General features: G+C 43.5%; 1 protein-coding gene and 1 non-coding gene across 5 annotated transcripts in view; both read right to left on the bottom strand.

The window, feature by feature from the left end:
- Positions 1-12226, bottom strand: part of RPN2 (ribophorin II) — a 50130-nt gene that overhangs the window by 33968 nt on the left and 3936 nt on the right. For all 4 annotated transcript variants that reach the window (XM_042230364.1, XM_042230365.1, XM_027977177.2 and 1 more), the window contains exons 2-4: positions 11993-12186; positions 3122-3217; positions 2408-2583 (exon numbers count right to left, since the gene is read on the bottom strand). In XM_042230364.1, the coding sequence (XP_042086298.1) occupies positions 2408-2583; positions 3122-3217; positions 11993-12186 (466 nt within the window). The remainder of the gene's footprint in view (positions 1-2407; positions 2584-3121; positions 3218-11992; positions 12187-12226) is intronic.
- LOC114117655 (small nucleolar RNA SNORA38) lies at positions 4681-4811 on the bottom strand. The gene has a single exon (XR_003591320.1). It is a non-coding gene; the product is annotated as a small nucleolar RNA SNORA38 (small nucleolar RNA).

The raw sequence follows: 12226 nt of genomic DNA, 5'->3' as shown, positions 1-12226 counted from the left end.
GAGAGAGAGAATTTGTCTGCTTTCGTTGTGGTCATAACAATTTAGATTCCCTCCATGGAAAAAAAATTCCATTAAGGTGGCAAGCTGGAAAACAGGAGTCAGAATTCACGGAGACACTTGTTAGAATGCACTTGAGAAAAGGAAACCTGAATTTCCAAACAAGACAGAAATCCCACATCTGCCCACAATAAAAGCTGAGCCCAGAAGAGATTGCTAGGAGAGCCTAGAAAGAACTTTTCAATTAAGGTATCATTTTTCTCTTCTTCGGAACAAGAAAGCGTCACGCTGGTAACAACCTCAGAAGTTTTCAGAATGAAATTAATCCACTTAGCTTTTATCATTGGCTTCATTTATTCCTCAGTCAGCAACTTCTCTCCCTCTGGAGCACTGTATACAAACACTAAGAAAGCAGATCCTGTCTCACTAATATACTGTTGATGATTCAAAGACACTGGCTTATGAGAGACCACAACGGCATCTTTTTAGATTGTTCACTCAAGCTTACAAATGTTCTTTTCCTGTTCTAGACAAGTTTATGAACATTCATTTCCTAGAATAAGTTCAATTAAATGTAGAAGGCCCATTTAGAAAAGTCTTAATTTATATAGGATTTCCTAAAACAGGCCAATTGAGTAGTAATATTATACAAGGCATTCTGCCAGTTTGATCTTCACAATAACCTTCTGAGACAGAGATCATTCTTCCTGTTTAACATATGAAAACACTGAGGTTTAGGGAGGTTAAACAGCCTGCTCATGGTCACAAAGACAATAAGTATAAGAGGCTGGACTTGAACATTTCTCTCGCATTCTAAGCGTGTGGTCTTCCTACCTGAAGTTTTTTACAAGAGGAGAGAACGGAAATATAAAAATATAGTTTTGAACTTAATTATTTCTTGGGCACCTACCATGTACCAGGCTCTCTGAGCACTACAAATAAAGCTTACAATCTAATCCAGAAAAAATTACAATATAATCAAGGAAGTAACCAGCTCCCTAAGAAAGGGCCCTGAGAAGGAAATGCTCGAGCGAGCACAAACTCCATGTGGCCCTTGCCCACTAAGACCAGGCACTGCACTAAGCTCTTCACAAGAATCATCTTACTGAACCTTGATATTTGTTCTATGATGTAAGGACTACCGATCTCATTTACAGATGAGGCTCAGAGAGGTTAGTAACTTGCCCAAAGTCACACAGCAAGAAACAGAGCTAGTATTCAAACTCAAGTCTAACAGACCCCAAGATGGATGTACTTTGTACTTCTTTCTGTTTGGAGTTTAGAGGAGGAAGATTTCCTCTGTTCCTCAGAGGGCAATGGAAAGACTTTTCTGTAGAAGGTGGCATCTGAGTGAGGCACCGACAAACGGATTCACGACAGGAGACAGAGCGGTGGTAAGTCCTGTGACCTGAAACCAGAGGACCGCAAGGGCCAAGCCCTGGGCAGAGTGTGCACAAAATGCTACTCCTAGGAAAAGTCCCAGCCCCCAAGTCACTGACTACTGACCACGTGAAGATGAGTGGGATGAGAGTGACAAAGAGAAAGGCAACTGACGGTGAACCTGCTCTTCACAAAGCTCCAAGGTTAGAAGCATTCCAATTCTGAGCAAAAACAAAAAATCCAAACCAAACACTGGGAGACAACTCAACTATTCTGCAGCAGGGCACTGTGTCACTAACATCTTGCTGACGATAAACAGGAGTCCAGGTACTCCAATTCTTCTCAGGGTTGCAATTAAACGGGGGACACGTAAAAAATGAAATATACGTATACTGTGTTTAATGAGGAGTTTAAGGAGCAAAGGGGGAAAAAAACCATGTGCAACTTTTAAGCTTAGTAAACAACCTGAAGTCAGTTACAATACATGTATAATAAACGCATAACACACAGGAAAGGTGCTCAGTGTTCCTTCCTAGTGGGTGCTTCCCCTTCACCTGAGCCTTTTGTAGACGAGCAAGGTTGGATCCCTAGGATACTCTCCCCTCTGAGCCCCTACTCCCCTGCTGGGTGCTGTCACCCACAGCTCTAAGGGACCCCATGAGCCCTCCTCCAAGGCAGTCTCCATCATCACACCGTGGCCTGGCCAAGCCTCAGCACAAGATGCACATGGCTCCCTGGCCTCCCTCTCCCTTGGTCACTCATACCCTTGCTTCAGCCCCTAACCTCAAACGCACTCGTGTCTCTCTGTAGCAGCACGCTTATGTTCTGACCCAGTACTTGCCCTGGCCGGAGCAGCTATGGGAGACCATGTCTTGGGGAGCTGCACGAGGACACGCACCTTTGTATGATACGATGTCTGCAGTGCCAACAGAGCGCCTGGAGCACGGCAGGTGCCCGGACGACACCTGTGGGAGCAGTGGACGAAGCCTCTCGGGGAAGCACCTGAGAAGCGCTCGAGATGCAGACTTACGCTAGCACGGTCTCCTCCTTGCTGAGGCGGGCGGTAAGGGCACCAAGCACTTCCTGGGAAGCCAAGGGGAGGCCAAAGCCACTCAGGGCTGCCACTGCGTGGTAGATCTGGGCCACCGAGGAGTCTTCGCTCACAGCTGCCAGCAGCAGGTCTTTGGTCTCGTTTGAAACAGAGATCTAAGAAAGGACGGGCAGACGCAGAGTTTAGAACAGGTGAGGGCAGCCTGCGGCAGGCAGAGCAATTGCCACAGCCACATCACCCACTTGGTCCTCAACCACTCTCCTCAACGTTTCAGAAGCCAGAATTAAATATCTGGGAAACCTCAGCACAACACTTTTGAAAATGTTCTGGCAAGTCACTAGCCTACTGATGGGGTTCTCCTATGAGCAAAAAAAAATGGATTTCTAGAAATCTGGTGTGGGGGTATTCATCTTTCACTTTAAACATTTTGAAATGTTAAAGGGAGACTGTAAGAAAAAAAAGCAAGACTTCCCAGAAGAGAGGCAACTCGAGGAAGAAGTTACTTAAAAATTCATGAAAAGTGAAAACTTGAGAAACATAAACCAAGTCCATTTCTTAAAAAAAAAAAAAAAAAAAAGAATGGAATTCCAATAGTCTCCTTGCTTAAAAAAAAAAAGTCTCACGTGACCACCTCTCTTTAAAAAAGGACCTGACAGTTTAAAGTAAACACAAACATGAAGAAGCTGAACTCACCTCACACCCTGAGAGGGCCTGGCTGGACTGGGCAGCGTAGAACAGGGAATCCACATTGCTGGGATCAAGGTTTGATTTAATGAAGGTGCACGCTTCCTAAACAGAGGGAAAATCAACAGTAAGTAGTGATACACATGATGACTGGGTCATCATGTGTATGTTTTTTGAATGTATGTTTTTTGAATGACGAATAAAATTCTGAGCAATCTATGATGGCTTAAAGAACCAGTTACACAATATTTCATTTTTTAAACGTATTTTTCTCAGGAAGCTGTCTTACTCCCAAATGCTAACTTCATAAAAAGAGCAACTCTAGGGCTTCCCTGGTGGCTCAGATGGTAAAAAATCTGCTTGCAAAGCAGAAGACCTGGGTTTGATTCCTGGGTTGTGAAGACCCCCACCTGGAGAAGGGAATGGCTACCCACTCCAGTATTCTTGCTTAGAGAATCCCATGGACAGAGGAGCCTGGTGGGCTACAGTGCATCGGGTCACAAAGAGCTGGACACGACTAAGCAACTAAGCATACACACACACAGTCCTTCTGAACCTGGAAGTAAGGAAAGGAAAGGTGGTCACTCCACCGACCACCTGCTCTGGCTGTAACCTGTGCAGGGTGCTTATGATGCTCTTCTTCTTAATGAACATGAGCACCCTATGGCAGATATTATCATCCCCATTGAACAGAATAAGAAACTGAGGTTCAGCACTGGTAAGTAACCTCATGAAGGTTACAAAGCTAATAAATGGCAATGTCTTCACTCAGATGTCTCCAAAGCTAAGTCAGTTTCAACACATCTAAAAAGGATTTGAAGAAGAAAACAATCTATTCAAGAAATCCTTTCAGCAGAATGCGGGTAATTGATGTGGGCTTTGTCGCCATCTGGTGCTTTAACAACAGAACAACATCCAAAGGCCCAAATGATGACGGTCATTGTTACCACTTTTTGAGCACTTAAAATGTGGCAAGCAGTGTTGACAAGCTCTGTATAAGCGTTTCTCCTTTAATAAGAGCATCTATGCATTGCTGCTAAGTCACTTCAGTCATGTCCAACTCTGTGAGACCCCATAGATTGCAGCCCACCAGGCTCCCCCGTCCCTGGGATTCTCCAGGCAAGAACACTGGAGTGGGTTGCCATTTCCTTCTCCAATGCATGAAAGTGAAAAGTAAAGTGAAGTCGCTCAGTCATGTCCGACCCTCAGCGACCCCATGGACTGCAACCTTCCAGGCTCCTCCGTCCGTGGGATTTTCCAGTCAAGAATACTGGAGTGGGGTGCCATTGCCTTATCCGATCTATGCATTAGGTCCTCCTATTACCTGAATTTTACAGATAAGAAAACTGGGGCATAAGGTCACTCAGCTCTTAACGGAGTAACTGGAATTCAGACCCAGGCAGCCTGGCTTCAGTCTGAGCTATACAGTCTTTCTAGGGACTACAAAAAGGACCTGTTCCTGTGTAAAACCAGCATCATGCCTACTATACTTGCTTTGCAGAGACAGATCTACCAGCAGTCTGGGATTTCAAAGCTCAAAATGTCAGCAGCTGTTTTTGCTTTCTTTCCTATGTGGGATGGTTGATCTTGAGCCTGCAGGAAGGAAGCTGGCCCCAGACTTCTCCCAAGTCCACATTGTTTGCCTCCAATTCTTACGTGTCTAAAGACAGGAAACCACAGACACGCCTTTGTAGGAGGGTCATGCATGCGCAATCATGTTCCATTCCTTTCGACCCCGTGAACCATAGCCTGCCAGGCCCCTCTTGGGGAAAATTCGTGAATATGGAGGCAAGAATACTGGAGTGGGTTGCCATTTCTTCCTCCAGCGGATCTTCCCAACTCAGGGATCGAACCCACATCTCCTGCACTGGCAGGCAGACTCTTTACCGTGGAGTCACCTGGCAAGCCCTACAGACCCAGTGCTTGACACAGAAATGAAAGACGCTCATTCCTCACTAACACCAAAAATCAACTCTAGCTCCACACTCGACTGTTCCCAGAGCTTCGCTCTCCTCTCATACTGACTTAACCCTATTCCTCTCGGTTTTCCGGCTGAATCTGTTATGACAAAATAACCGAAATCTCCCCTAATGATCTATCTATGAGAGCAACCAACTCAGTGGATCTAACAGAACTGAGGGAGTTCTCCCTACTCACTGAAAGCAACAACAGCTGAGCAAGCAGGACACATCCCACTACAGTAACAGAGACCCTTTCTCAATTGGTTTATTTAATGTGTATCTCTAATAAGGAAATCCACTAGCTCCTAAACATCCATACAATTCCCTTCCTTCCATGGCTTACAATGTACACATCACACCCTCATCACAGCATGTTTCATAAGTGATTAGAAGAATGAAGTATGTGATTAAGCCATTTATTTTCTGATTAAGAGGAACATTTAGAGAGCTTTCATTTCTATTACGCTGAAGTTTACAATTCATTCATTCAACAAATATTTGTGGAACAACTTCTGTTCAGTAGGCATTAAGCAATGCGGTTGGCAGTTTGATTAAAAAAATAAAACGTCAATGTACATGAACTACCACTATTACATAATAGTACTTTTAAGACCTAATACTGATTACACACGTATTACCTGCCATCACCATACTAACCACCCTACACCCATCACCTGTGAGCTGCGCACTCTATTTCCATGTTACAGATGAGAAAACAAAGATTCTGAAAGGTTCGGTAAGCAGCACAGGTCCCTCAGTGGTGTGGTTGTGAAGCCAAGATCTTGAAGCCAACCACTGAATTGGTACGTTTAGCCACAGCTAAACGTACAATTTGGAGAAGGAAATGGCAACCCACTCCAGTATTCTTGCCTGGAGAAGCCCATGGACAGAGAAGCCTGGCAGGCTACAGTCCATGGGGTCCCAAGAGTTAGACACAACTTAGCGACTAAACTACCACCACCACCAATCACACAATTAGCTGTGGTGCTGGAGAAGACTCTCGAGAGTCCCTTGGACTGCAAGGAGATCAAACCACTCAATCCTAAAGGAAATCAGTCCTGAATTATTCACTGGAAGGACTAATGCTAAAGCTGAAATTCCAATACTTTGGCCACCTGATGCGAACAGCTGACTCATTTGAAAAGACCCTGATGCTGGGAAAGATAAGAGGGCAGAATGAGAAGGGGACGACAGAGGATGAGATGGTTGGATGGCATCACCGACTCAATGGACATGAGTTTGGGTAGACTCCAGCAGTTGGTGATGGACAGGGAATCCTGGTGTGCTGTAGTCCATGGGATCCCAAAGAGTTGGACACAACTAAGAGACTGACCTGAATCACACAGTTACCCCCGAATCACAGTGCACTGCAGCTGTCTGGATGGCTTTAGCCTATACCTTCAGCCTGGGCCAACACCCACTTGAACTTATGACAGCAGCAGAGAACACCCGCAGGGGCAAGCGTTCGATCTAAATCCATATGCAGCTCCAAATCACAGGAATCTGCCTGTCAACGCAGGGGACTTGCTGGGCTCAATCCCTGGTGTGGGAGGAAGGATCCTACAGGCAGCAGGGCAACTGGGCCCATGCACCACAATTACTGAGCCTGCGCTCCAGAGTCCGTGAACTACAACTACTGAAGCCCACTTGCCTACAGCCTGTGCTCCACAGCCAGAGAAGCCACCACAATGAGAAGCCTGCACACCACAGCTAGAGAAAGCCCGCATGCAGCAACAAAGACCCAGCACAGCCCAAAAATACCGAAATAAGTCTTTTTTTTAAAAAAGGTATCATTCAAGTTAGAGTAAGACCACCCCACTCCCTGGACTGAATCCTATGGTCCCACAAATGTTTGAAATCCATCAGTAGAAACCACTCATCTGCATTCAAATCTGCCAAAATGTAAAATTAACCTAATAATCCCATTTTCTCTCCTATACCTGATGATACAAAACCTCTGCTGGTCAAGACTGCTCCACCCTATGCCTCCCAACTGTTCTCTCTTCCCAGGCCCTTTACAGACACCATGGGCTGTCCATACAGTACCTACACCAGCCCCGTCTGAACTCTCATGAATAAATTATAAAAAAAAAACAATTATAAAAGCAAACATTTTAAAATATTAATTATAACAATAGTTAACAATCAAAGGGCCTTGTTACCTATTAGCCATAACATGATTTCACATTATCTTTTCAGTGATCCCAGGAGAAAGGCATCATAACTTCCACTTTACCGAGATGGAGCCAAGATCAAAAGCTTGGGCTAACAACTCTGCTACTTGTGCACTTTCTTTTGGGCAAAACTAATTTTATCAAGCGGTACCTGGACCTTGAGGGTTTATAACAACATGAGGAAAGTTGGTTTCAACAGTCACCCACAGAAATACCGGGCAGGAACAAATAATAGCTATCAGGAAGATATCTGAATTTCTGAATAAGTGCAGCTCTCATACAGCAGGGATTAGCAAATTTTCTACAAAGGGTCAGAGAATAAATAGGCTTTTGGGGCCAGATAATTCCCTTTAATAATTACTCAACTTTACTGTTAAAGTACAAAAGTAGCCATAAGCAATATATAAATGAAGGGTCTAGTTGTGTTTCAGTAAACTTTTATTTACAAAAACAGACTTCAAGCTAGATTTGACCCTAGGGGCTACTATTCAGATGATGGTTAGCAGACACAGGGCAATTTTCTTAACCTTTCTCAACTTGTGTTTTCTCCTCTATTACAGGAAAATATTTCTGACCATGTGGAATTAAGAACTGTGGAAAATTCTTAAAGAGATGGGAATACAGACCACCTGACCTGCCTCTTGAGAACTCTGTATGCAGGTCAGGAAGCAACAGTTAGAACTAGACACGGGACAACAGACTGGTTCCAAATAGGAAAAGGAGTACGTCAAGGCTGTATACTGTCACCCTGCTTATTTAACTTCTATGCAGAATGCATCATGAGAAACGCTGGGCTGGAGGAAGCACAAGCTGGAATCAAGATTGCCAGGAGAAATATCAATAACCTCAGATATGCAGATGACACCACTCTTAGGCAGAAAGTAAAGAAGAACTAAAGAGCCTCTTGATGAAAGTGAAAGAGGAGAGTGAAAAAGTTGGCTTAAAGCTCAACATTCAGAAAACTAAGATAACGGCATCTGGTCCCATCACTTCATGGGAAATAGATGGGGAAACAGTGTAAAGTGACAGACATTACTTTTTTGGGCTCCAAAATCACGGCAGATGGTGACTGCAGCCAAGAAATTAAAAGACACTTGCTCCATGTAAGAAAAGTTATGACCAACCTAGACAGCATATTAAAAAGCAGAGACATTACTTTGCCAACAAAGGTCTGTCTAGTCAAAGCTATGGTTTTTCCAGTAATCATGTATGGCTGTGAGAGTTGGACTATAAAGAAAGCTGAGCGCCGAAGAATTGATGCTTTTGAACTGTGTGTGATGTTGGAGAAGACTCTTGAGAGTCCCTTGGACTGCAAGGAGATCCAACCAGTTCATCCTAAAGGAAATCAGTCCTGAATATTCATTGGAAGGACTGATGCTAAAGGTGAAACTCCAATACTCTGGCCACCTGATGGGAAGAACTGACTCATCTGAAAAGACCCTGACGCTAGGAAAGGTTGAAGGTGGGAGGAGAAAGGGACGACAGAGGATGAGATGGTAGGATGGCATCACCGACTTGATGGACATGAGTTTGAGTAAACTCTGGGAGTTGGTGATGGACAGGGAGGCCTGGCATGCTGCAGTCCATGGGGTCACAAAGAGTTGGACACCACTGAGCGACTGAACTGAACTGAGAATTAAGAACACTCAAGATAACATGTCCAGTGTATCTGGTGTATATCAGATATTCAATAGATAGTAGCAATTACTGATTCTAGTCCCAGCCAGGAAGGATAAACTGAGGACATCAGAAATTCTCAAAGACTACTAGTTCACAAAAACACACACATACAGAAATATTCTGGCCCACTGGCAAAAATGGAACATTCTGAGCATCAAAAAAAATAACAATTGCAAGGGACTGCAAGACATCAACTGGGACTACCTATTCTGACCAGGACGGAATTAAAATATTAAACTGCCACATATAACTATAAAACTGAACAAAATGAGATGTTGAGACACCAGACAACACAAGGCTGTGATCCTTGAAAAAAAGTAAAGAGTATGACAGTAGTACAAATGATGGGAGTTTGAAGAGAAATATTTTGTTATAAGGTCCTTTCCTTATTCATGATGTGGCAAAATAATTCAAAATACACTGTGATAAGTTAAGATGCATATTAACAGGGACTTCCCTGGTGGTCCAGTGGTTGAAAATCCACCTGCCAATGCAGGGGACATGGGTTCAATCCCTGGTCCAGAAGATTCCATATACCACAGGACAACTAAGCCCAGGCCACAAATACTAAACTTAGAACCCATGAGCTGCAGCTACTGAGACCCGTGCTCCCTAAAGCCTGTGCTCCCCAGCAAGAGAAGCCTCCGCAATGAGAAGCCTGCCCACCACGGCTAGAGTAGCCCCTACACACCACAACTACAGAAAGCCCACAAGCAGCAACCAAAACCCAGCACAGCCAATTAAATACTACGTTTTTTTAAAAAAAGATGTATATTACAATCTCTAGATCAACTGCTAAAAAACTAAGTAAGCATAAAGTCAATAAAAGAGATAAACTATTTTTTAAAAAGATTCAAACTAAGAAAGGAAAGGAAGAGGAAAGGATGGATAGACAAATAGAAAATAACAAAATGGTAGACTTAAATCCATAGTTACAAAAAATATAAATGAACTAAATCCCCAACTAAGAGACTGAGATTGTCAGAACAGATTGAAAAACAAATCCCTGCTATATACTGTGTACAAGAGATAAACTAGTGTGACAACACCTGAATCTAACTTTATCATAACTAAAAATGAAACAATCAGGTATTATGCATCCACTAATAGGAGGTACACAGCGCTGCCTACAAACTGACCCTGAATATAAAATAAGCCTCAAGAATTATCCGTTTATAAGAATCCAAGAGGTAAGAAAATATGTTCAAAAACAACATGAGGATATAATCAATCAAAGGCAGAATGGGGAAAATTCTCCAGGACAACTGACCTGGCTTGTTCCATAATTATAAGTTGGGGGCGGAGGGAGACTGGTAAAGATGCAAAGCATGTGAGAGTCCGGGAGGATACCAAGACAGGCCTTAGCAAAGGGAGTGAGCAGCTACCTGGACACGTTACCGCTCCCTAAAATGCACTGTCCTCTGAAGATTACATTGCCTTAATCTGTTGAACCCAGGCATGGCTACTGAACTTGCTTTAGGCAAAGAAATGAGAAAGAAAAAAGAAGTGGCAAGTATCTCTTCTGAAGAGAAGTTGTAAAAGTCACACTTTCATCTCTACATCAGTCCAGAAAGAGACTACTCCATCAGGCTAAATCTTAGCCTGAAGAATATAAAGCAAAGCCTCAGCTGACTGTTGATGGCCATATTATAGTACAAGTGAAAAATAAACTTTAGTCATAAACCATTTAAATGTGGGACCATTTCCATGCTAGTATAAGAAAGGCAGCATTCTAAAGATGTCATCATCAGATTTCCATCCACTGATTATATAGTTAAACACTAACCTAAGAATTGTTATGAAGGGATTTTTTAGGTGTAATTAAAGCCCCACAACAGCAGACCTTAAAATTTAGAGATTTTCCAGGAAGGCCTGATCTAAAAGGTAAGCCTTTTAATTGCAGAGTTTTTTCCAACTGGTAGCAGAAGAGGAGGTCAGAGAGATTTGGAGAGCAAGAAGGACTCAACATGCCATGACTGACCTAAGTGGGCACAGGGCAAGATGAGAAGAAAGGAGGTGGCCATGAGGAGTGGACAGCAGCCCTTGGCTTGACAGCGAGAAAATGGGGACCTCAGACCTACGACTACAAGAAACTGGATTCTGCCAACAACCTGAAGAGCCTATGGTTAAGAGCCAAGCCTGGCCAACACCTTCAAAGGGACCTATGAGACACTAAGCAGAGAACCCCGCCAAGCCTGTCTGGACTTCTGGCCTATAGAACTATCCATTCATAAATGGGTGTTGTTTTAAATCCCTAAGTTCACAGTAATTTGTTACACAACTATAGGAAACTGACACACAAGGCTTATGTGAGGAACCGGGCCCTAATTCCCTACCCTAGGCTGTCCATGTTGCTGTAATGAATAAAATGTAAATTCACAATTTAAGACTTTTACTAAATCCAGGAAAGGTTTCAGTCATGACGCATTTTTTCTAATCAAAGACCCAAATAATATATCACAATTGCCTGATGCTGTAACTGTCAGTGTTCAATAAAAGTGGATGCTCCCCATCTTGAACTCCTTTAATATTTATTACCCACACACACGGGGCACTTAACAAGTATAGCCTCACTGTAAGTGAAGTGAAATGAAACAGAAGTCACTCAGTCATGTCCGACTCTTTGCCACCCCATAGACTGTTGCCCATGAGACTCCTCTGCCCACGGGATTCTCCAGGTAAGAACACTGGAGTGGGTTGCCATTCCTTTCTCCAGGGGATCTTTCCCACCCAGAGATCAAACTGCGATCTCTAGCATGCTGGCAAATTCTTTACCATCTGAGCTACCAGGAAAGCCCACCTCACTGTAAAAGTTTCAATAAAAGCTACAGAAAGTTCCTAAAGGATTTATGACTTGGTCTTCTTTATACTTTACTAAAACAACCAGCATGGTACTAACATACATTAGTCATTCAGGGGAAAAAAAAGAGGATCTGTCAGACTGATATAAATATTTATGATATTGGCTTAGCCTTGGGTATTCTCAAATAAGCAAGAGTTAGGTTTGAAGTACACAAAAGGAAGACAGTGAAGGAATGAGGCCACCGAGGCGAAAGTGATCTCACCTTTACATCTGGCACCTGGGCACCAAGGCTGCTGAGTCCCACGATGGAGTAGAAAGCAGACTCCAAACTTGTGAAAGGGCGGTCCAGCGAGGCTTTCAGTCTCTCGACATCATGCTTGGTGAGGTAGTGAGTGGGCGTCAAAGCCTGGGCACTGGCTATGATTGTCAGGGCCAACAGGAAGACAGTGCTTGAACCTTGGGGGGAAATGATTGTTAAATAAATACACTCCACACT

Source organism: Ovis aries, chromosome 13, assembly GCF_016772045.2.
Source record: "Ovis aries strain OAR_USU_Benz2616 breed Rambouillet chromosome 13, ARS-UI_Ramb_v3.0, whole genome shotgun sequence".
NCBI classification, from domain to species: Eukaryota; Metazoa; Chordata; class Mammalia; order Artiodactyla; family Bovidae; genus Ovis; species Ovis aries.
The sequence above is the reverse complement of the archived record's forward strand: the minus strand, read 5'-3'. Positions and strand labels throughout refer to the sequence as shown.